Genomic DNA, 25,507 nt, shown 5'->3' with positions numbered 1-25,507 from the left:
TATGACCCCTGAAGGGTCTCATAGCCCTTTAATGGAGAGACGTGAGTCCTTTAGCTATGCTTCCCCTTATGTCTTCCCATTCTGAATTCTAATTTTATTGCCTGACGTGAAGGAGGTCTTACCACAAGAATCCCCCATAATGGAAGGAAAACTCAATAGAAATCTTATTCTTTTCTCCGGAAAGCTGAAGACACACTTCATATGCGTCTTTGGGATCTCTTCATTATTTTTCTCCTCTGGTTGCCAGGTCTCATACCTGAAACTGGCCAGATGGTGGACATTTCAATTCTCTTCAAAATACTCAGAGGCTCCTGGTTGGATTTTTCTGAGCTGGAATTGCAGCTTCTCAGTGTCCAACTGTAAATCTCAGCCCATGGAGTATGGGGTAACTGTGACTGACTGTAAGCATAATTCAACCCCTGAAGGATCTGTAAAGGTTGCCCTCACGCTGTCTGTGGGGGTCAAAAGACAAGGCTGGGAAGGTACTGCTGCAACAGATTTGACTGGGTGAAACCATCATGCTGCCAAATACTTGATCCAGGGGAGCAGAGGCAAGAAGCAAGAGTAGTATGTAATTGCTGCTGTCTAAAAAGCAAACTAAAAGGAAAGCTGGAAAAGAAGAGGGTTGGGAGTAAAGCAACTGCTACTGATGACTGCCACAGGAGTAGAACTTCTGGTGGAAAGTTGGCAAAGGGGCATGGCCGGCATAAGTGATGCTGTGGACTAGAATTGTCTCTAGAACTGCCCATGCCTCTGCTTTGTGGGCGATGCTGGGAACAGAATGGTGTATCAGGAATCGGTGGCTTGAAATTTAAGACATATTCAGGACAGAAATGCGATATACTCATTTAATGCTAAATGTGATAGCCATTAAAACAAACCACCAGGGAATTCTCCATCTCTTTATGTCTTCAGATGAAGCCTGGAAATATACTTTAGCCAAACACAAGTTATTTTGGGTTCAGTACAGGTGTAATTGGGTAAAATCCTCTGGCCTGAGTTGTACAGGTCAGATTAATGATGATCTAATGATCCCTTTTGGTAAGAATTTATAAAATTCAAAATTATAACCTAAGTCCCTGAGTAGCAAAAAATACATTCTGAAATCCCATTGCCTTTACAGAGTTTAACAAATGTGCTTGAAATATTCTGCTGAGCTGGGAAAGAGGAACTTATAACTATACCAACTGAAACAATAACTCATGGAAAAGCTTGGTCTGTATTCAACCCCAATTCAACTGGTTCTCCCACTATCCTACAGTATGCTTCTGCTGGCACTCCTAGGTTCAGTTGTCCTAGCTGGTGTCTTTGTCTTAAGCACCTTATTTTGTTGCTTGACATTTAGACACAAGCAATCAATCAGCCCTTAAAATGGTCTCCTGGATCAAAACTTACCAAAAAAACAAGTCATTTTCTATTAGAGGGAAGGATAAGGCTTCCTGTTCCTTGGCTATACACATCTTTACAGAGAGCGTGCCCTATTAGTGCAATGAAAATCATGGGCTATTTTCAGACAAGGTTCTTTTGTTAGATGTGATATCTTTTATTAGACCAACTGAGTAGCTGGGAAAAAGTTCTTAGCAGGCTTTCGGGTGCAGACGCCCTTTGTCAGGCATAGGGAGTCTGCTGGTCTGAAAGTTTGCTAAGAACTTTTTTCCAGCTACTCAGTTGGTCTAATAAAAGATATCACATCTACCCAAAGAACCTTGCCGGCCTATGCCCTTAAGACCAACACAGCTACAACCAAAAACTGGGCTATTGTCAGCAGTCACAATTACAGTCATACTAGTTAAAGCATTATATAAGTAACAGAATTGTCCTTTAGGCAAGTTTTTTCCCATAAGTGTCAAAAATTGTCACTTTCCCCTGAACTAGCTGGTGCTGGTTGCAGTCAGAGACAAGGTATTCGACCAATTGGACTTTTGGCTTTTGCTAGTGTGGCAAGTCTCACAGATCTATAGAGTAGAATTGTACACGTCATCTTTGCTAATTCCCATCTTGTCATGCAATGAAATAAGTTACCACTCCCAGTTCCGCTAAGATTGAATCTAGTTCCACTTCACTATAGTGGGTGAAGGAAAGAGAAAACCTTCTTTTAAATAGTTTGCCATCTGTTCACAAACATTAAAGGACATTTTGATTCTCATCCGCTCTGTGACCCTGCATATTTTTTTTACCTTGCATTTGTGTCCAGTCATCTTAAAACAGGCAGTTCACATGAAACCCCTTTGTACTGGCATGGAAAACAGTGATCTCAACTAAGGAGAACCTGTGCCGTGGCCCACTGCTAATTATTTTCTTTTTGTCAGAAACCGTACACACAAATCTGTCAGCAAAATGTATTTTCTCCATTTATTTTCTGGCCTTGTTAAAATGTTAGCCTTATGGCTGTTTCCTAGCAGCTTGAAAATATACTTGAGATCAAAACAATCTTAGACATGCTGCCATATCACAGACTAAAGTCTCCATCAGTAACAGATTTCTGGAGGAGTTTTCTTGGACTCCTGCTCATCTATCAACTGTCAGTATAACCTAACAATCTTTCTGAGGTTCATTATTCTTAATCACAAGGTAAGTGTACAGTAGCTGAAATGCTCTTCCAACTCCTGAAATCCATTAAATTTGAGGTGTGATAAGCAACAGTAGAAATAATTTGTGGGTTTTCTAATATAGTATTCCCCAGAAAGTTTAATATCAGAGGTCTTACAAAGAATGAAGGACAGAAGTGTGTGCTTCCCTGCACAAGAGAAATATTTTAATCTTAAATGTTGATAGGATTTTGGGCTGGCCTTGTAATAGTGTACTGCACTCCAACACCACAGAGGGGAACAGGGAGGAAAAGAAAGGAGGGGTTGCGGTACAGTAAGGGACACTATTGATTGTCTTCAAGTCTCTGTCTCCATGGGTAAATAAGGATGTGTTTCAATCATGACATTTCAGTTGGGCTGGGTTAGGTTAATACACCCCACTAAGATGCATTTGAACCTAGGCTAGCCAGCTAGGTCAAAGCCAGCTGACTTGTAGCTACACAGGAACTTGGCTTATATGACCAAGTGTCAGGGCTTCAACTAGATTAGCCTGCAGCCACACCTGGACCAGGAGCAATACATAAATAGGGTTATCATCAAAGGTCTCCCTGAACTTGCCTGCCCTGTAGCAGCATGAAACATCATATACCAGGGAAAGTGCAGTTTCGCATCATTGAGAGATCATGTCTCTTTGCACCTCTAACCTACATATCTTTGCCAGGCATCTGTAGGGTGGACATGGCTTGAAAAGATGATGCCCTGTCTGTACAAGAAAAACTTTTCAAAATCTTCTGGAATCCTTTTTGACCAGAACAATCAGAAACACAATGCAAGATAAAAAGGATCATCCTCAGAATACCCTGGTGTTTCGTCAGGGAATGTCCTTCTCCCTAAAATATTTAATTGTACCAGCTTTTATTTTCTCCTTTTGGACAGTATTTCTTCATCCCCCATTTCAAGGGCAACATATGGCTTTCCATAATTATTTTTCTGAAGCAATCTCACAGTTGTGTTTTCCTGTAGACACATACTCCTTTAGCTCTCCTGACATTAGACCTTATGTAACTAAAACACTGGCTGGCTGGAGCTTGCCAGTGGTATTACTAGCTTGGTTAGTGGTAGTTACTGCTGTGGAAGTTACAGAAGAATCAGTACAATATCAAAGCCTAATGCAATTTTGTTTAAAAGGTTAGTTCATTTTGTGTTCTCACATCCAGCTTTCCTCTGGGGATTCCTAAATCTTGTTAATAGTGCTCAGACTCAACTTTGGAACTGAAAAGAGGCCTGCAAACTATAAATGTCATGAATCTGTTCCCCACAGGGCGGTTATATAGGTCAGCTTTGGACAGTTTTGAGCTCTGCAGCACAGGATTTTTCTATTTGGAATCCTGAAGCTTGAAAATGTAAGCTCAGGTGATACTGTAGCTTGTTACATTATTTAGTCCCACTGGATTTCTCAGAGCTAATTATGCTGATACAGCCTAAAACTATCAAAACAAGTCAAAATATGCATTTATTTAGCCTAAGTCCAAGTACCACATCTTAAAGGATCTGGGAATCTAACAGCTTCTACCTGCCCGGTACAGCTAATCTATGGAAATAAAACAGCTGGAAACCAAGACAATAAAGGGACTTACAGGGAAAAAAAAGTCTCAGAAACACCAAGAAGATGGGGATAAAACATAATGATTAGTAAAGTAAACTGGACATTCCATTACTGAAAAAACACTGAAGAAAAGGCTATGGATAAAATTAGCAATATAAAGTAAAAGGCAAATGATTACTCGTTTGGAATTAACAAAAAAAATCTCATTTTGTTTGCAGCAGTGCACGAATATGGAAAAACATTTGCTTTCTTATTTTTCTAAATTATTTCTACAGGTAACTTTGTTTAAGGACTCTGATGCAGAGGACTTTGGATTCAGTGTCTCAGATGGTTTACTGGAGAAAGGTGTATATGTTAAAAATATTCGGCCAGCTGGTCCTGGGGATCTGGGTGGTTTGAAACCATATGATAGACTTCTGCAGGTAAAAACTATTGGCATCTTACATTTTAGTTATTAATTACGTTAAATGCATATAATATAATATGGGGGGTATACATACATAAATGTATATATGAAAGTATATTGGCAGATTTTATTGTCACTTATTTGGAATGACCTTGTTTCCCACATTTAGTTCGACTAAAATTCAACCTTTAACCTTTCAGGTAAATCATGTTCGTACCAGAGACTTTGACTGCTGTCTCGTTGTGCCCCTTATAGCAGAATCTGGCAATAAACTGGAACTGGTTATTAGTAGAAACCCACTGGCTGCTCAGAAGGGAACTTCAGACCAACAGACTTTAGCAGGCGCTGAATGGAGTGACCAGAATAATGCCTTCCTTCAACAAACTGGACATATTACTAGTGTGGAGACACGAGAACCTACAAACACGTTATAGCAAGAAGTTATTTTAATCGGACACTTGGTAACGAAAGACCATATATGGTGCTAACTCCCTTTTAAGATTACTGTGATAACTGAGGCACAGATACCATGTGGCATTAAAAAGAGCAAGGGGTCCAACTATCTGTTTCAAGGCCTATATTACTTCAGCAATGGAGTTGCAGTTTTATTTCAGATGGTATGACTACTGAGAAGTGCCATTGCAACCTAAGCCTACTACCATAAAAGTTATGGCAATGTTGAGTAAAGAAATGGCTAATGGCCTTAATTTTTCCCTAAGAAATTTGGGAGGTGTTTAAAGACACTGTTTTTGCTCTTTGCCTTCTTTACAGCATCATCATTTTTGAAAGTAAAAGATTGGATAAATCTCTTTTTACCTTGGTGTCCAGATTTTGTTTTTAAATACAAATCTACTAATTTGTAAACCAGCTGGTTTCTGGATGAGGGATTTACAAGATGGTGGTATGCTGCACCAAGAAGGTCATTTGTTAAATGGCTAGGAACGTAGTGTTTGTGAATAGTGTTCTGCTGAAGAGATGCAGTCTTCACAGTAAGCACTATTCAAATGGTTTTAGAAAATGCACGGAAGAAGCTGCAGCATGTGGTGGTGAAGTTTACTGCCAAAAACTGTGGTAAAACTTTATTAGGCGTTATATGTTATTTCCTATGCAATGAAGTACTAAACAGGATACGTCTTGCAACCTGTATGATTCTTTTCAAAGAGAGATTTTTAGGTAGTCAAAAATTCTGAAGGATTATTGAATAAAAAAAACCTAAACCTTAAATGCATTATTTAATCACGGAACAAAAAGAAAAAAAAATCTTTTTTACTATATCAATTAATTGTATCAATGAGAATGATCATTACAAATCTATCTTGTATTGTTGCATATGAACTTTTTCTTACCAATAAGAATTTCTTGAGGGGTACTCATTAGTTTAAATTCACTTAAATAGGCCCTGTTTTCAGCCTTCTTGTAATTATCCTTAAAGTTTTTGAAAATTTAAATTGTAAATGCATTTTACAAATTTATCATAAATCCTGTCCCATCCCCTCAGAGCAATAAAATACTGCCAGTTGCTTTTTATGCTCACCAGCAACTGTTTTGATTTGTTCCAGTATTCCAGTTGTTATGGTAATTATTGTTTAGTGAATATAAAATATATCAGATTTGTACATTAACTAACTGTAGAGTCTTCATACCTAAGCAATCATCTCACAACAAGATTCGTTCTGGTCAATTTAAATTGTTTAGGAAGAGTATCCCTACTGCTGTTTTCCTTAATCAGTAAAACGATCAAGCTCACCTGCCCTATACACAAGCGTCATGTCCAATTTATATTTCAGCACTGCCAGAAAAATATCAGTCACTAAAAAAGTTTAAACTGAAATCATGTAAAGAAACAGGATCATGAATCACTTAAATATGTATTTTTATTTGTAATGAGTATTAAACTGTAAAGTATTTTTGTACAAATTTAATACTTTAATAGCATGATATTTATCGTCTATGTATGTTTTTGGAAACTCAAACTGTTGCAAATATTTGTATGGAAAGCTGTATAAAATGGAATAAACAGTGATTTAAAAAACAATGTTATTAACACTAAGATGGTATTCACATGTATAAAACTTATGTACTATAAAGTAGATAAAACGGTAGGCTTAGCAAACCATTATAGATATGCTACACTTCACTATCCTCATTTTTCGGTTATTTTTAAGTAGGATTTTTCTTTTGTAAATCTTTTACCACAAATGTGCATTTTTACAAGCAAGATACAAATCAACTTTTTAGAGAAGCACTGACATTTCTTATAATCTACGGAACATGCAAATGAAAGCCATGTCAGTTTAAGTACATATCAGTTGAAATGGCTGGAACATTTACCCAATCCTGTAAATTCCAGTGCAGTAAGCCGCATAATTATGCAAACTGTATAAGAAAGAAAATCACTTGCAGCTTCATTGTTTTTCAAAGACTTAACATACAACACTGCTAATGAGTGTTGTGTGCACAGTATCTTGGCCCTACTATGCATTAGCAAAACTAAACAAAGTCATTTGAAGCCCATTACTACTTACATAAGGAGCAGAAAACTGGAATCTGACATATTACTTTCTGGGCCCTATGCAGTGCAAAGAGAAAACCCCTGAAAATCACTCATTGCAACTTGGTTATAGTCTAATTCACAGTACAGTCTATTACAGTTTGATTCAAATTCATGTTCCAGCAGAATATTTTATGTATGGTGGTAGTGTCTTAATTACTATCATACTGAAACTTCCATCAATTTACATAGAAAATTAAAATCCACATGATGTATAAATCTTTGGTTTTTAAAAGGGCAGGATGCCAGTATGAATATGCAATGACGCCTCTACTCAAGCCCTAATACTATGAGAGATAAACTAGAAGATACCTCTGGGTTGCACCAATATTTTATGTACCATTTAAGGCTCTGACTGTACCATCTTGTAAAGAAGGGAACTTTTGTATCTGAAGATGTCCATGCAACTTATCTGTTCTTCCCAAATAAAAAGGCAACATAATCAACATTTTCTTGAAAACCAACATCTCTCTCTCTAACTTCTGCTAAAATAGAGTTGACCAAAAAATGTCCATTTTAAAATAAACTGTGTTTCAACAACTTGGAAAAATATTTAAAAAGCTTTGAGATGAATACTTAAAATGTTTCTGTTCCAAAACCATATTTTTCATTGTACAAAATAGTTAAGTAGCACAGTAATGAATATCTTTGCTTGTTAATTTTTAAAAAGTGCTTTTGGAGTGAAGTTTCCCAAATTCAGATTCTTCAGTTTGGCAGTCCCAAGTGGAGATTCTTCAGCAGTCATCTGACAAACAAAAACAAGAACAGTTATGATGAAACTGTAATAAAACATGTGGACAAGAGAAGGGACCACTGTCCAAGAATGTATTGTTCTGAACTGACTTGAAAGAAAAAAAAATATTTAAAGTACAAGCTACAGGTTAATTTTTTCATAAAAAGTCAATTGTAATTATTTATTAACAAGATTTATAACAATTCTCACAGTTTTAATGAGCTGCTTTAATCTCATCATCAGGTAATTCAGTTTAAGCAAGCCAAAAAAGCTTCTATGTAGCATTTATAAATTACTATTACGACAATTACCAGGTTTTTTCCCCTCCAGTACCCCTAAATTATAAGCATCATCCCTCAACACTTTTCTGAGTAGTGAAATGTTTTAGCAGACTATTATTAGAAAAGCTAACAAATTAGGTAATGGGTATCAGTAATATTTGCACTGCTGTAACAGAGTAATTTAAAAAATCCTGCCCTCCCTCCAAAAGTTTCTTACCAAAGTTATTTTCAAAGGGCTCTCAGAATTCCATGTAGAACTCCTTTCCCTTTTACATCCATTTAATTTCACAGGCGTCTCAGTCTCTCTTCCTACGCTGCCCAGTGCAGCAGATATCCTCTGTCCATTACTAGTCTCCATTTCATCAAGAACTGTACACTTCTCCTGTTTGGTGACGTCAACTTCAGCTGGTACAGAAACATCAGGAACATCCTGAGTTACTGACACCAGACCAGGTAGGGTGTCATATTCTTGACTCCGACATTGACTCTGTAGAAGAAAGTCTGTTTGCTCTGGACAGCTGCTCGCTTCTGCAAATGCCTCTTTTAAACGCTGTTTTAAGCGAGTTTTTCTGGGGAAATTCCTGCTAGTAACTGCTTTCCTAAGTTGAGTCTCTTTAGCTACAATATAGACGCGGCAGCGTCCTCGAGTTACAGCGGTGTATACGTGCTGCCAATGCTGCCGGCCTGCATTCCCAACTACGTAGACAATTGTTTTCTCCTCAGAACCCTGCAACGCACATAATTTTAAGAGCTCTTTAACAAGTTAAGAGAATTTCAAGGCGTTAATGAAAAGGGTTTGCAAAAAAAGGTAAGAGTGCAACACATGAGTCTCAACTTCAAAAATATCTGATAAAATTATCTCCATATGTGGGTGTGATTACTGTGTCAGTTTTAAGCATTACTTACAGAGCCATATACCAATGTGAACAAAGGTGGCAAGATTCTATGAAAAGTGGTTTTTGCCTAAATAAGATGCTAAAATTGACTATAAGAACAGTAACCCCTTCGATTTGTTTTTGGTGTTCCAAACAGCAGCCCGTAGGCAACAATCACAAGCCCAGTCTATAGAAACAAACTACACCAGTGCTTCAACATAGGCTACATAAAGACATTCAGTTTCTCTTGGGAAAGCCTCTGTTCTCCCTCTCCACAGCATAGTCCTCCACCATCCCAGGGTGCTTTGATCCTACCAACAATGTGTCATTATTCTACAATTCCAGTCAAGCATGGAAAAAGAACACATCCCCTTCACAATCCCCACATTGGGCTGTAGGGAAGCCACTGCTTTTCCCTAACCCCCAAATTTGTTCCTGATTTTATCTTCAAGGAGCCTTTTGCTTGAATGGTGCTCCCAAAAACTCTGAGCCTTCCCATTAAGTTACAGAGCAATGCAAAGCTCAATCATTTTATTGGTTGGCAGAACTCTGCTAAAAGTATTAACTGTTATTACCTGAAATGTATGAATAGTTCTGGCCCATGCATGTTTTATACGACATGCTCTTCTCAGTGCTTTATACAATAAAGTAAATTCAGAGCCATATGTGCTGCTGATAGTCAACAGACGGCATCCATTAATTTTCACATCCTACAAAAACATCATGTGAAGAGACTTAACAACCAGAAATCCAATGTGCATGCTCCCACCACACCCATACACCCACAAATACAATTATAACAATGATTATTTATGTTTAGAGCTATATCATCATGCTGACCAATCCAATTCAGTCAAGAATAAGAGAATATAATTAAAAACATTTTTGGGGGGTACGACTTAACTGAGATATGCCAATATATTTTTTATATCAAGCAGAAAAATCTGAACAGTGGAAAGTTATACCCTCACGTGATGTTCCCAGTTCTAAAAGGATCCCATCTTTTAATTAATTGATTCCCAGAAAAGCCAGCTTCATACTACTTAAATTTAGTAAGTCCCACTACCCATTAAAAACTCCTCTCTCAACACCTCCATCAATCTTTAGAAAACTATCTTGTCACTCAGGTATGTACCCTTCAAATGTTTACGTCCTAGAAATAAATACCATATTTCTTGAAATTAATTTTTTTTTACTGTGAATGTTTGAGGTTCAAGACAAAGGAATATGCAGCACTAAACAAAACAACAAGCAGGTATTATCAACGCTGCCCTTTAAATTTTGCCAAAAAAACCTGCCACCACAATCCTAGGTCTCTCTTGAGAGGCAAAAGGGTTACCCATCACCTGAATTTAGTGAGGTCAAATATTTACTATGAGAGAAAACTACATTTTAATTTTTGTTTGTGATTTAGGGTGCAGACAAGCAGTGCAGGTCCAAGCTGCAACTCAGAATGATTTTTGCAAAGCTTGAGTTACAACATTACTCAGTTCAAACAGAAGTTCACTGATGGTTGCAGGGGACAGGGGAATCTAGCTGGGGCTGGGAGCCTGCAGCCAGGTTCCCATGGCCAGGGCGCTCTGTCAAGCACTGTTTTCAGAATGGGAGTGGGGGGGAAGGCAGCAGAAGGAGCTCATTCTTGGGGCTCCCCAGCTGGTGCAGTAGGGTGGCGAGGGTGAATTAGAGCCCCCCCACCTCAGGGGGGCTGTAATACAACCACTGCACCCTCTGGGGGTAAAAAGTCCCCAGACTGACCTCCCTCTGCTCTCTTCCCCTGTTCCATTCTGAAAACAGTGACACGCTGGGAGTTCCACAAACACGTTACAAAGACAGAACATTGTGTAACATCTTTATCTGATATCTCATGCAATGAGGGGTCAGATTTTCACCAGCCACCTCACTGGCGATTTTTTAAACCATTTGCTGCCATGCACTTGTGTTTGGTCACAGCTATAAAACTTTTTGTGGCCAGATCAGGCATAAATTGTCACTTCTGTCTGCACCGTTATTGAGAACTCCATCCAGCTTCTTGTGGTAAAAGCATACATACATCTGTTATGAAAAAAATATCTCCATTGCATAGTCGTTTGCCATCCTTATCACCATCTCCGAGATTAAAACGTGGTCTTTGCTCATTGCCAGAGACTTTCGTTATTGAGCATGCCATGCAGTCACATTGCTTAGGATTATCCGAATCACTATTTCTTGTGCAGGTTTTGGTATTTCTTGGACGAAGGTTTGTAAGATAGGTATTCCTTGTGCAACAAATTTTGTCATTACATTGAAAAACCAGTTTCTTTTTATGGTTTCTGTATCAGAAACAGAAATTGAAATTAAAGAGTAACAGCATAAAGCACTAAGCCATCAGTACAGAATGAGGCTGGCACCCCATACCATATAAAATGTTCATAAAACCTAAAGCCATTTGTATATTTTAAATTAGGAAACAGCAAAGGGAAATCTTTATTTCTAAAATGTACCTAGATACTGTTAAAGGGCTTTTACAAAACATGCTATGACTAAGTGTGACAGTCACTAAAAACTAAATTCCAGTACAGTAACAAAAAACAAATAGCATGTGCCCTGTTTTGTATGTTTAAAAATCTGTAAAGAGAATCACAAGTAAGTTAGTTTAGTTTGTTACTTATTTGCATCAAACAAACAAGGTAATACATCTAAAGCAGATTTTTTGTTTTTAGTGAATTTGGAATTTTGGCTTCTCGAACAGTATTAAGAGAGAAACTGAGATGGATAAAAGAGAAGAAAAAAAAATGTACTCACACAACATGCCTTGATTCTCAAAACTCTGTCTTACCTCGTTACATGATCTGAATAATGTCGACAACAGAGTTCATTTATTAGATCACAATCTCGCCTAAACATATGAAACAAGAAGTAGAGCCTTATTCCCTTACAAAACAATAGATGGAGGGTGTAAGAAAAATTGCAGGCAGTTACATATAAAGTCTTTTCAAAATCCTAGAAAAATACATCAACATTAAGGCAGAGTTGTTGACTTCTCTAAGCATGACAGGACAGACAGTGGGCCAATGCCCACTTTAGTATTAACAATGCTAATCTTATAACTGATAGCTAAAGAAAAGTTCATTAATTACAAGCCAATTTAGAAGATGTTGGTGGAAAAAAAATATGTTTAATTCCAAAAATAAAACTACAAGGCAAAAATAAGTCTGCAGAATTTATATAGGTTATCTGGGTTTGCTTCCAAGAAGGAAGAGGAACCCAAGAAAAATTATACTCATACACATAGATGGCAGAAGGGGGGGTGCTAACCAGGCTCAGCCCCCGCAAATGCAAATGCAGGGGGCCAGCAGGTATGGCTGGAGGGCAGCCTAGCCGCAGACTGCTGCAGCAAGGGGGAGGGGCACGCACTCAGATACCCTGCACAGCCAGGATCACAGCTGGCCCAGCAGGCAGCTAAGCTGGGAGGGGGGGTAGACACCTCCACAGTACAGGAGACAGTGGGGTAGGGGCAGGGGCAAATCATTCATTCCTGCCCCTACTCCCTGTTGCATTGTGGGGACTGTCCCACAACCCAGCCTGGCCTGGGACAGGTCATGGGGCAATCAGAGGCCAGCAGCTCATCCAGAGGCATGGTGCGGGGAAGAAATGTGCTCCCCCTCCCTCAGCTCTCCCATGGTGCACGCAGCAGCATAAGCTCCCCACCCACACCCCTGGAGTAGCTGCCAGGCTCCAACTGCCCGACCTGAGTGCACCATGTACTAAGTCCATGTACTGAGTGCCCCCCCCCACTATTGCTCATATATCAGTACTTGTGTGTGGACAGGCATTCAATTCTAGCACTGCAAACTTTGCAGAATTTCTGGGAAATCTGCAACACTACAAATCTTTAAGCAAGGGAGCATGCAGGTATTCCATTCTGTAACCACCTCGTCTCCTCCTCTTCACCCCATATCTTCCCCAAACTGGGTGACCCCAGTCTGAGGAATATTCAGGAAAGACCATCTACTTGACTTCGCTAGGGGACCATCACTGGCATGTGAAATTTTTTTGTACTGAACCATCATGGACAGGAAAGATACTGGTCCCCAGTACAAGTGTGAACAGTATATCCATCAGCTATGTAGATGGCTTCAGGCAAGAATGTACTGTGCAAAGGTGCTCCACAGATGAGAGATAACATTAAGCTTATGGAAAACCCAAGGTATTGGAAGTCTACATAAAAGAATCATTCAATACCAGAAGACAGGGTAAAGGGAAATAAAAGACAAGTGGCCTATATTTCCCTAGTGTTTTGCCTATAACACCCATCTCTAACTCACTGTATTTAGACATTTTTAGAACATGCTCACAAGCAGGAGTTTTACAGTATCTGTATACATGCTGTCTTACCTTCTGAAAGCAATGAACTGTGATTGTTTGGGATCTTGCAATCCTGGTCCTTTTTCAAGTAAAGTCTTTATGGCATATTGCAAGCCTGATTATAAGAATGAGAAGATAAAGTATAAAAATGCAGAGTGAAATCTGAGAGGTAGAAATTACAATTCAATAAGAAAATACTGGTTTTATACTATTTGCTTTAATAAGCCCAAGAGTGCCAACTCTTGGTTACCAGAAAAAAGTTATGAGCACTGTGCAGCTTTCTAATAGCTCAGCTCTGAGGAAATGGGGAATTGAGAAACAGAGAAGAACTCGTATCTGGTAAACAGGTATAATTCAGTATGTTTCACACAATTAAAAAAACATGCTTTGAAGATATTCTTTGACAGGACAGTTTGCAGAAATACTAATTTGTTGGGTTTTTTTTCTAAAGAAAGCTCTAGAACTAGGAAATTAAAACTTTGTATCAGAATCTACCATATTGACTGGAATCTAAGAAAACACTGAATTTAAGACAAACACCACAATAATTAGGTTTTATACATGGAAAATTTATATATTTGTATAATTCTCCATGTACAGAATCTAATTATTGGATCTTTTAGTCATCCCTCCTCCCAATGCTGCCGGGGGGGGGGCCAGCAATGTGGGAGAAGGTGGTATGGGGAGGTCAAACAGCTAGACCTCTGCTTGTGTCTTCTCCCTGCCACCAGCCTGTTCCCACTTCTCTCTCCACTTCTGCTCCCCCTCCTGCCCTCTTCTCATGCCTCTACTCTCTGCTTCCTCCCTTTACCCTGCTTACTCTTGCTCCATACTGGAGGCTCCATCCCTGTTCTAGCATGAAACACAGCCCAAGCCCAGTCCCCTACAGCAGCTGTGAAAGTTGCACCACTGCTATGGAGTTGGGCTGGGGCCACGCCCAGTGCCCCAGACTACAGCATGGATGGGGCTTACCAGCACAGAGAAAGGGTAAGGTGGAACCAGAGGCTGCATTTGGGATGGGGGTGGGGAGATGGCAGGGTGCCAGGGGCAGGCAGCAGCTGCAGCTACAGCCCTAACCCTGGGTGGGGGCTGATGGCCAAGCCACAGCAGCCACCTGCCCCCACACAACCTCTTTACTCAATTTTAAGACAAGGGATTCCCCCCTCCCCCACTCACATTACATAGGGGAAAAAACCCCTCATATCAGAATTAAGTAAACACAGTATATAAAAGTTAAACACTGACTGCTGAATAAATTACTTGATGAGAAGTATACAACTACTACAAGGATAACGTCCCCATATTTTGTTTTTTGTGGTATCTAAAATAGAAAACATGCCTAGTAGCCTTCTATTTTCTACCTAATAAACATTTTAATGCCAAACAAGACAATGGACTTTCTCTCAATAAATAGATGAATAAATAAACTAATGTCCATTATCCTATAAATATTCCCTTTATTAGTGTCCTGTATCTAACCTGGGAGTGCCAAAGGAGTTGGCAGGTCAAATCTGGTCCAGAGGGCTTCTCGCTGCAGCTGCCACAGCGTGGTCAACACACAGGGGTTAACACCTGGCTGGCTGCATCAACTCAGCAGCTCTGGCAGCCATGGCAAGAAGCTGCAGACTGGATCTGGGGGTGGGGTGTCCAGCTCAGGAAAAGTTTTTCAGGCTGAATGACCCGCTTCCATGAGTCAGCTGTTTTAGGACTACTTGCAACTCAAGTGCTCATGCTCTTGGATCATTCTCATGACTCAAGTATCTGATGCCATGCTACTTTTCCGAGTAGGCTGATAATATTAACAGGTTTTGTTTTGTTTTGTTTTTTTAATTACTGCAAACAATTCACTCTTATCAGGTAAACTCATTTTATGCAAAAAGAGCTAATAATTTAATTAATTTTTTTCTATTTTTTTAAATGGAACAATTCAAATGTACTGAAATTGTTTCTGCTCTACAGTATATTAAACTGGTTTCATCTTCAAATTGTTACTTTTAGCAAAACTGGAAGAGGAGAATTCTTGCATTACTACAAGATGGATCATAAACTCGGTATACAAACATACAATCAGAATCTCCTTCGGAAGGCAAAACCACAAAAATAAATTTCTTCTCAGAGCTTGGCATGGTCACATTCTCATTCCAACCAGTGATTGTGATTCTTGCATCAAATACTGGGAATTTCCGCTGTGAGATTCTAAACCACAAAAAGAAAAAAGAGTTTCCTATTAAAACACTCCAGCTGTGCACCTGCACCTTTTGATTCATAGGCCAGGTCTACACTACAAAGTTGTACCAGGAGAGCTATGCTGACCAGAGATATGGGACCACTCCTACTAGCCAACGCATTGCTGACAAGTGTGGGCTTTCATTCAGGTAATGCATGCCTTTAAGGAAGATGGTATATAGTCATATTGCAAAAAAAAAAAGTGTCAGCCTACAATGAGTCTACGCTAGAGGGCTCTATCAACATGGCTGTACCACCACAGCCATAAGCAGCAAAAGTTCTATAGTACAGACAAGACCACATTTAAGTTTATTAAACCAGTGGTGGCCAGCCTTTCTGGCAGGTGTGCCACAAGTCAAATGCTGCCCCCTTCCCAAGTGCCTCTCTGAACCCCATCCCCCAGAGGCATCTGATAGAGTTTGTGCCCTGGGACACTAAGCGTGTAGGTGGGGAGGGGCTCAAGCCTCCAGCTGCTGCAGGGAACAGAGCAGAGGCAGGATACTGAGGGGGAGGAAGAGTCACTACCAAGAGCCAGGTTAACACTTCCCTGCAACCATCACAGTACATGAAGAGCAAGGATGCAAATCCCTGGATTTGGTGGCTGCGGGAAAGGGTTAACCTGGCTCTTATCAGTGACTCTCCTCTCAAAGCAGGGTCCTGCCCCACTCCAGTTTCCATTCCAGTGCTTCCCTTCACTGAGCGCCCAGGGCTCACAACACATACAGCAGCTGTCCATTTCACTTGTGTCATGAGTTAGCCACCCCAGGCTTGGAGAACTGAGTACCTCCCCATTTTCTGTAAAACTGAAAGACGCTTGCTATATACAAGTGAAGGCCACAGATGAGCACTAGTAATTTATTTATTTTATCCTGCTATGTTGAATTCAGCTCAAAATGAACAATGCTACATTTCCCCTGTAGCCTAGAGTTTAGGGCCAGTACCCAGAAAGCAAGCAGGACATCTGGATTCTAGGGCCTCTTCAGTTGGAGAGCTTGAGTGTTCCAGGAAAATGCCTTAACCATGAAGCTGTAAAACACTTCCCATTCCTCCCATTCAAGGTGCACTCCAGGAAGACAAGAATGCAAGCAGAACAAGAAGGAGGAAGCTGATTGCAGCCAAGCTATGAGAGCGCTCTCCTGGGAGAACAGGGAGACTTAAGCTCTCTCCATAATTTTAGATTAGGCTACCACTGGTTAAACAGAAATATCCCTTGGATCAGGGACCAGAACCCAGGTCAACCCCTATCCCAAAGAAAAGCCCTAACCCAGCAGCCTCTGGAATCAGGCTTTCTGTTGCTTCCTTCTGACCCCATGACTTTCACATTCTTGGCTGTGCAGGTTCAAAGGAGGGGTGGCTAGTATACCCCAAAGCCTAGTTTGTGATGATCAGGGCATTCTGCTGGGAAGCGGTAAATGTGGTTTTTCAGCCTGTCTCACCTGAAAGGGACTCAGAGACACATCTCCCACCTCCTGGCTAAGTATCTACACTAGAACATCTCTCTCCTCAGCAGCTCATAAATAAATTAAACCATACTTTTAAAATTAAATTCATATTCCAGAAACAACTGAAGTTACAAAAATTAAATGTTATATAATAAATGTGACATAAACAAACATTCTCATTAGTGAAATGAAGCGAATGGAGGCACCTAATGTGCAGTCAGATGTAGGTGCCTGAGCTCTTTAGAGGGGCTCAGCAGCAAGCCTGTGCTCAGCACTTCCTAATGGCTGCCTCTACCCACCATCATGCTTTCAGAATCGCCTCCCTTTCCCCATAGAGAACCCTGGGTGCCTAAACTTATTCAAACTGAATTACTCTTCAGATCTGCCTAAGCCTCCCTATGGATTGTATAGGAACCTAGATTTTCAGTAGTATCTGGCCCCAGATCTTAAATATAAACAAAACTTTTTCTTGTGGTCATATAAACGATGGATATTAGCAGGTTTACAGTTTTATTTAACATATAACCTGCATTATCCAAGACTACTCCAACAACTGTTCTCAGTGTTTTTGTTTAAACTGCAAATTTCATGTGAAATTTCAGGCTGAGATTTTTATCAAAGAATTATATTTTGAATATAAGATTCTGTAAACAGAAATAGTGAGCCACTTACTCTAGTTATACCTCAACAACATTGTCACCTGCAAGCTAATGGCCCAAACTAGTATGAAAATTTTAGTAATGTACACCAAAAATAAAAGCCTACCTTGTGGCATTGTCCACAATTAGCTGAGATTCAGCTCTATGATTAGTTCTCAGTTCCACAGACCCACCTCTTAACTTCAGAGCCTCAAACATGTCAGCCAGCACATTACCTGGATCAATGCTTGGTAACTGCCTAACATCACCTAAATGAAAGGTATTAGAATCATGATGAGTACTAAAGACCAGAAAGAGTAGCTATAAAAACATTCCTAAATCATGGCAGTGCAAGAAATAAACACCCCACTCCCTTTGCCACGACACAATTACCACATGCACACTCCGTACACATTTTGTGGAACTGCTTTTTTCTGAGACACTGAAGGTGGGGTTTTTTAAAAAATCAGATTGTAGCACGGTCTTAATTCTTCTAAGGTGTTGCTATTTTCAGTGTGTTGGGGTCTTACTTTCCAGTCCTAAAATCCATTATTATTAGTTCAGTGGTCATTAGCCTTTTAGACTTAAAGGCACCACCATGAGTCTTAAGGCACCTCTCAGAAAATGCCAGTTCTTAGATTTCCACTCATTTTTTTTTACTGAAATAATAAAGAAATTCTTCTGTTGCAAAAAATTTGGAAAGTCTACAACAGGTCGGAATGTTTTAAATACTGTGAATTCCTATTCAAAATCTCTGAGTTTCCTCTTGTGAAGCATGTTTGTGTGGGAACCACGGCACCCTAGAGGAGAATCATTAGTTGTTATTTAATGTCATTACTAACACATCCTTAGAGTATGGGTGGGGAGGTGTCAGACTTGTCTGCAGGCATATTTAAAAAAATATGTCATACTTTTAAAAAAATGAATAACATAACTGATAAGCAAATATGCAACCTCCAAAAGCAGGCACAAAAGTACAAGAGAAATTCTCTTTGTGCTTCTCTGTTCTGTTTGTTGGATTAAAAACAAATCAATTTGGCCATTCATTTCCTGGCACACCTTAAGCTTTTTACTTCTCTTCTGTTTTGTTCACCATGCTACCAACATCATCTTTGAAGTCACATTATAGAATGAAGCAAAACTTCCTAATAAGACGTAACAGGCTGCTGAAAGATGTAAGAGGAAGTTATCAAATTCTCATTACTTGATACTTTTAGAACCAGACAAAATGCCAGCCACCATAGTCGGGGCGGATCCAGATGGGCTGAAGCAGTGTGGCTGCACCCCCCAGTTGGCCATGTGGCACATGCACAATGAGGTTTCTAAGCTCAGCAGAATGCCAGTGCAGCTGCTGCTGGAGTTTTGCCGATGCTGTGAGATCTTGAGTTTATCAGCTGACTGCTTGGACTCTGGCCACAGTCCAGGAGTCCAGAAAGTGAGAGTGCTACTGCCACCTGACCTCCTCTATTCCAAATTCAGTGGGGGAAAAGGAGGAAAAAGAAGGTGGACTAATGGTAGCATTCTCTCTTTGAGCTCTGCAGTTGTGTGAAAGCAGGGGCCTTAGCCAGAGTCTGCTCCAAACAGGTGCTAAGCTCAAAGAGCTCACGACACTGGTGGACCTCTGTCAGCAACTGCACTGATATGCTGGGGAGCTTAGAGAGCTCACTGGACATGTGCCACACTGCCAAGGGGGAGTATGGTCCCCATCCTGGATCCACCCATGCATACAGGAGCACTGAGAAGGACGTAGGCTGAATAATGTAATTATTTTTCATTTCATTTATGATTTTATGGCAGGAACAGAGATCTCCATGGAAAGGCTGGCTTGTCTCTATGGTGGTTCAAAAAAATTCCATGTAAACATCAAGTAAAACTGGCAAGTTTCTGCTGCATTTCCTCTCACTAACTATCATGGGATCACAAACACTCTTTAAATACAGCCTGACAGCTTATGGACTGCATACATCCTGAGAGGCATCAATGTATAGCCTGCAGACTCCTGCCCAACCTCCACTCCTATCGTTGTTCCAGAAGCCGCAGTGATGGGGGCCAGGGTCCATGAGGCAGGTAGGAGGTAGCAGCCTGCGTGGCTGCTTGCAGCAGCAGCAGGGGAGGGAGAGGGGGCTTGGACAAAAGGGCTCACACTGCTTACACAGCAGCATTACCAGGGGGTGGGAGACAGGAAATAGGCCATATGTGGGCAGAAGCAGAGGTGGGCTTACATAGCAACAGCAGGGTTAGGATTATCTGCATGGTGGTAGCAATAGTGGAGCATGCAGTAGGGGTTCTATTTAAAACTCCCCCAGACAAGCACACCAGTATCCACGACCTGCGCTGAACAGCCCTGTTCCAACAGAGAGCAAGGTCTTTCACATTCTGCACAACTCATGCTGTATTTCTCTGGTTGACGTGAAACTAAATATACCCTCTTACTTTTCACTTACCTAGAATAATAAGCTTGGCAAGTTGAGCATGTGCACACAGAAGTTTTAAAACTGCACTAAGAAGTCGTACGGACACCAAGCTCCCTTCATCTACAACCAGAACTGTCACTGAAGAAAACTTCCATGGGTAGCATGTATCTTTTGAGTTCCATGCGTAAAAGCTATGGATGATCTAGAAATAAACCAAACTTTTAAAATGTATTTCTATTCCAGAAACAACTGAAGTTATCAAAATTAAACAACTTTTTGTGGTAAGAAGCACAACATGGCATCTTTCATCCTGTCTCTATCATAAAAAAAAAAAAATCTCAATTTACATAAAAGGCAGGGGTGTCAACTCATCTAGGTCTTCAGGGCCAGAAATTTGGCATTAGTAGTATTAACTGCTAAGGCTCCTAGAGCCACAGTAGCTGTTGCTGCTCCCACCAACCAATTTCCTGCCCCACAGGACAGACAACATGGATCAGTGGTCTAAATCCAGTCCATGAAGCCAGAAATTTGGCAGTGGAATAGACAGCTGCAGCATTAACTGCTGTCGTTCTGGAAGCCATGACAAGAAACTTCTTGTCCCACAGCCAAATTTCCAGCCCCATGGGGAGCCACACAGGCTGGATGCCACAGCTCCACAACCCAAATGACATGGATTGGGAGGCCAGATCTTTGCCACCCCTGACATAATGAGACAAAATTAACATTCAATCTTACTCTTCAATTACCAGAAAAACACGTCTGCTAAAAACATGTACTTTGATGGAAGAATCAATAAAGACTGCTTATACAAAGGAACATGCAAAGATATCCACAAAAACATAGCCCTTACTCAAATGTGGTTTGCTGAGTTCTTTTAATAAGTATTATACTGGAAAGTTAGTGAGAAGCATTAGTCAGCAGAAGACTCAGTGTAATTCACTTCTTACATTGGTCCAACATAGAATCTATTCTCCCACTGGGCAAAGGCCCTCTTTTTTTTTTTAGTTAAATGGTATGAATGTTAAGACTATTATTCTGTAGTATAGTTGCTAGGGACAATTTTTTACTGATAGTTTTATTCTGCTGTATGTTTTCCAAAAACATAAGTTAATCTAAACTTTTAAACTAACTTTCTAAAATTTAAACATAAATCTAAATATTACATAAATATTTACATAGGAATCTATCACGAGGTCGAACGGTCACAAACTCCTGCAAGACCGTTTCAGGCTGGACATAAGGAAGAATTTCTTTACTGTCCGAGCCCCCAAGGTCTGGAACAGTCTGCCAGCGGAGGTGGTTCAAGCACCTACATTGAACACCTTCAAGAGTAAATTGGATGCTTATCTTGCTGGGATCCTATGACCCCAGCTGACTTCCTGCCCTTTGGGCAGGGGGCTGGACTCGATGATCTCCCAAGGTCCCTTCCAGCCCTAATGTCTATGAAATCTATGAAAATCATCCTAAATTCCAATATTCTCAATGGATATCTATGGCATTTCTATGCCTCCTGAGCAGTACAGTAGATATATGCCACCATGTGGATGAAAGGAGAGACTGCTCTCTTCAATTTTAAATACTACAAATTTTTCAAGCTTTATCAAGTTGATAAAATAAACTGGAACCCTCCTAATCCTATGCCATTTAAAATACAAAGAAAGTGAAAAATGTATCCAGTTATGATTTTATAATACTGATTTGTAAAACAAGGTTGGACTTAAATGTTGAGAAGCTACATCTAAATGTAGAGTTACAAGCTTTACGAAACAGGTTTAGTTACCAAACTGTTTCTTATACAAAGTAAGAGCAAAGACTAAAAAGATGACTAGAAAGAGTATGAAAGGCTACATTCTATACCTGATGGAGTGTATAAGCAGGAAGATGAGTCTTCTCATTCAGCAGGCTTGCTGCCCTTCCTGTGGGAGCAGTAAGTAATACATTTAAAAGCTTGCGTTCATGAACATTATTTTTGTCAGAACAATGATGAAAGGTATTCCACTCATCTGATACATCTTGGTCATTTTCAAAACTTTTACAAGTATCTTCTATTTCTTTTTCCATCTTCTGTAAATACTGAAAGAGAGAGCTAACTACTGTAGTCTTCCCACAACCCCCTTTTCCACTTATGATTGTCACAGGATTAGAACAAATCATCTTCACAGCATTCACTTGGTCTAGATCCAATTCTGCTTCATTTATGGGTTCTATATCTGGTGTCTGTTCACCAGAAATCGAATTATTGTCAGAGTTGTCATGACTATCTGGAATATGGCTTGCCTCCAGTTTCTCTGCTTCACAAAGCTGGTCATTGGATACTTTACCATCATCATCTCTTGCTTTTGATTTGTTAATATTACTAACATTGAGTACCTCTCGCACATCACTATGTAGCTGCCATGTGGTGTCTGCTAGCAGATGTTTTATAGAACCTGCAATGTCTATTTCAGCTCTGTAAAGTGGAGCAAGAAATATAAGTTTTTTCTCACTGACCACTATCATCGCATCTTTCAAAAATTTAAGGGATTGCCAGGCATGTTCTATGGGCATATCTTTAGAAACCAAATTGGTTAATTCATCTTGATCTTCACAGGTATGTCCCGTATCTCTACACCTTTGCTTCAGTGCATCGTATATTATTAATGCATTCTTCTGCAGTTCAGGAATCTTCCAAAGGAGGTGTTCACACTGGCAGAAAGCTCCCCAAGTTGCCTCACAATGGAAAAGGTCTAGTTCTCGTGAAGTTATCTGCCCATGAAACGGAAAAAAAGTTTAAAATTATTTTATAAAAAGAGACACTGGTATATTGATACAGGAATAATGATTTTGGCAATAAATAAATACAAGCTATAATTCAAAAGATATGAAGAAGTCTAGAAAAATATATGGACATTTTTAAGAAACACTAGTCATTCTGCCTTCTCAAACCCAAGCAAAAACAACCACGCAACACCCATCTGGCCTTCAAGCCAAAAAGGTTGAGTGTCACTGCTATATGCTGTACAGCCTGTCAATCTTTGCAGTTCTGTTCAAACAATACTTTTTTCCTCTACACTAACTCATTTAGCCTCAATAGAACTCAGCAGTTCAGACATAAAATATCTTGAGATCCTACTGCTTATCAAGCGCATGGTAAAGATTTTAAAAGGCACACATTCAAAACTGTTGTTCCAATGTTGTAATTTCAGTTAACCAGCCTACTGGGACCCAGAGGCCTTCAGGCCTGGGTTCTGACTTTGCGCTTCGCTTAACCTGTGCACTTAGCTTGAATTGTGGTCGAGACTTGCGCCTGGTGAAAAGGAGCAGATGGAAAATACTGTTCCCAACTCTAAAAGAATTGGGAAGTTGGCTAACTAAATTGAATAAATATAGTTTGGGCAAAACCTACCGCAGCTAGGAATGAAAATATTACCTCAGAATAAAAAATTCAGGTTAAGGGTAACCGTATTTGGCAAACAGAAGCAAGATTATTAACATGCATTAGGAGGAAGGCTTAAGCTAATTTTATGTATTAAGTATATGGTACATAAAGAGAGGCGAGAGTGTACTATTCAGAACCTGTTCCTGAAAGATCTGGTCACCGATCCAAGATTCAGAACTCAGACAAAGGAGTCAGGACCTCACAGACTGGCCATTCAGTGACAGTGCTCATTACATCTTAGGGTAGTGAGCATGTCGTATTGCTTTTGACTAACTACAATATTAGAATTCTAACTGCTAAGGGCTTAATGCATGTTATTGGTTAAGGAGTAACCGTGTCCTAGTCTTGGAATTAAGACCTGGTACAAAGCCCAAAATAACGTTACTGGACGTGAAAAGCCAGAACATGGATCAGAGGAGGTATGAGAGCTCTGAAAAAAAAAAGTGAGACTTAAAAAGAAGGAATTAGCTTCAAAACTTAAGCTACTGAGAGATGATTCATTTCCACCATGAGATTTTTCAATGTATTAAGAAACCATGACAATAAAGTTTAATCACCCCCCCATGCAAGTATACTGAGAAAATTAAAAATTGGAATGATATTCAAAGTGTGCACACGTCTGCAGTTAATAATTTAACACCAATGTAGAAATCTGTCTGTCTCACTACTTTTCCTCCAACTCATTACAATGATCATCTTTAAGGGCTCAGTATCTTTTACATGAAACCCCTGTGTTCCCCAAACCAGAAAGCAACATTCATTTTCTGCAAACCGTACACAAAGAAAAATATAACTTTTCCTTTAGTCCAAATTATATTGGAATTTTTTGCACAAGGAGCAGGAATAGTGCTAACAAGATTAGATAAGGTATTGCAGTAAAGTTACAGTTTGGTGCAGCTGCATAGAAGAATGCTAGGTAGAGACACAAGACAGTGAAGAACAATCTTCATAGGCTTACCTCAATACAATTAGTCAGGGATCATAGCTTGGAACAACAGTATTAAGTTCTATGATAATAATATAACATATCCATATAACTTACTGTGCTGAATCCAAGTTTCCATGGTTCATTCTTTAATATCTTATTCAATGCTATTAGCCTTCCCATTCCATAAGAAGCATTTTCTCTCTCATCTCCGTTCATTTCAGTCTTTCTACACAAATCCACTTCTTCCAAGAGTTTGCAAAAATAACGTGGAAGAAGTCTTGGCAGGAATTCCAGTATCATTGGAAACATCAAAGCAATCCATACCATCTTTCCTGTAACTGTAGATTCATCACAAACCACGCCTTTTTAAAATACACCCACAAAAAACATTTCTAGAAAGCAATTCAACTTCATTATTTAGATTAGCAGGCCTACTCTCAAAAACCTTAAATCCAGCTGTTCTTTAGTTTTCCACTTCTTGCATTTCCTTTCCTTAAAGCCAAGTTAAAAAAGTGCATAGCCAACTTTATTAATAATCTGAAAACATTTTACAGACTATTGATATGAATAATAACTACAATTACTCAAATTGAGACTAGGGAAAAAACAATCCTATTTTTTTGTTTTGCCGACACTGTGCATTTGACAGCATTTTATATATAATCAGCTTACACATATAGTCAAGACTGACACTACCAGTTTGTGGAGAGCTTTCACGCAGAAGAGAACAGCATAGTAGAAAGTAGGTAAATATTTTTGTAAACTCTCAATAACTGGCAGGGGACTTGGGGACAGGGAAAGGACCAGAAACTACAGGGGAAGGAAGGGAAAAGACTCAATGGCCATGTCTACACGAGATGCTGGCTGCACAATAACTGGAGTTACTGTGCAATTATGCCAAGCAATGGCTTTTTTGTAATGCTGACTTGTAATGCTACCATACAGTAGTCATGAGCTACTGCATTATGATTCCTGCCATATGACACTACTGTCCAGTATTCATGGGCTATGGCAGTCAACATCTCATGTAGAGGTAGCCAGTGTGGCTTACTGGAAAGAAAAAAAAAAACAATAGCTACTTTGGAGTATGAGGTACTATTTTGTGGTCTACCATTAG

The 25,507-nt window shown here is 39.7% G+C and overlaps 2 protein-coding genes across 10 annotated transcripts in view; one reads left to right on the top strand and one right to left on the bottom strand.

Annotated features, from left to right (window-relative positions):
* GRIP1 (glutamate receptor interacting protein 1) overlaps positions 1–6,773 on the top strand; it is a 592,924-nt gene extending 586,151 nt beyond the window's left edge. For all 9 annotated transcript variants that reach the window (XM_090042472.1, XM_090042476.1, XM_090042474.1 and 6 more), the window contains 2 exons: positions 4,410–4,556; positions 4,741–6,773. In XM_090042472.1, coding sequence (XP_089898598.1) covers positions 4,410–4,556; positions 4,741–4,974 — 381 coding nt within the window. In that variant the 3' untranslated portion in view covers positions 4,975–6,773. The remainder of the gene's footprint in view (positions 1–4,409; positions 4,557–4,740) is intronic.
* Positions 5,047–25,507, bottom strand: part of HELB (DNA helicase B) — a 29,254-nt gene continuing 8,793 nt past the window's right edge. Inside the window, exons 3-13 of the mRNA XM_090042477.1 lie at positions 24,505–24,728; positions 21,902–22,789; positions 20,075–20,246; positions 17,758–17,899; positions 15,390–15,520; positions 13,355–13,439; positions 11,796–11,855; positions 11,031–11,289; positions 9,556–9,690; positions 8,323–8,832; positions 5,047–7,836 (exon numbers count right to left, since the gene is read on the bottom strand). Of these exons, the coding sequence (XP_089898603.1) occupies positions 7,747–7,836; positions 8,323–8,832; positions 9,556–9,690; positions 11,031–11,289; positions 11,796–11,855; positions 13,355–13,439; positions 15,390–15,520; positions 17,758–17,899; positions 20,075–20,246; positions 21,902–22,789; positions 24,505–24,728 (2,696 nt within the window). The 3' untranslated portion in view covers positions 5,047–7,746. The remainder of the gene's footprint in view (positions 7,837–8,322; positions 8,833–9,555; positions 9,691–11,030; positions 11,290–11,795; positions 11,856–13,354; positions 13,440–15,389; positions 15,521–17,757; positions 17,900–20,074; positions 20,247–21,901; positions 22,790–24,504; positions 24,729–25,507) is intronic.

Source organism: Crocodylus siamensis, chromosome 4 (assembly GCF_052110815.1).
Source record: "Crocodylus siamensis isolate JL-2025a chromosome 4, ASM5211081v1, whole genome shotgun sequence".
In the NCBI taxonomy this organism is placed as follows: Eukaryota; Metazoa; Chordata; order Crocodylia; family Crocodylidae; genus Crocodylus; species Crocodylus siamensis.
Note: the sequence above shows the minus strand (reverse complement) of the source record. Positions and strands in the feature narration are given on the sequence as shown.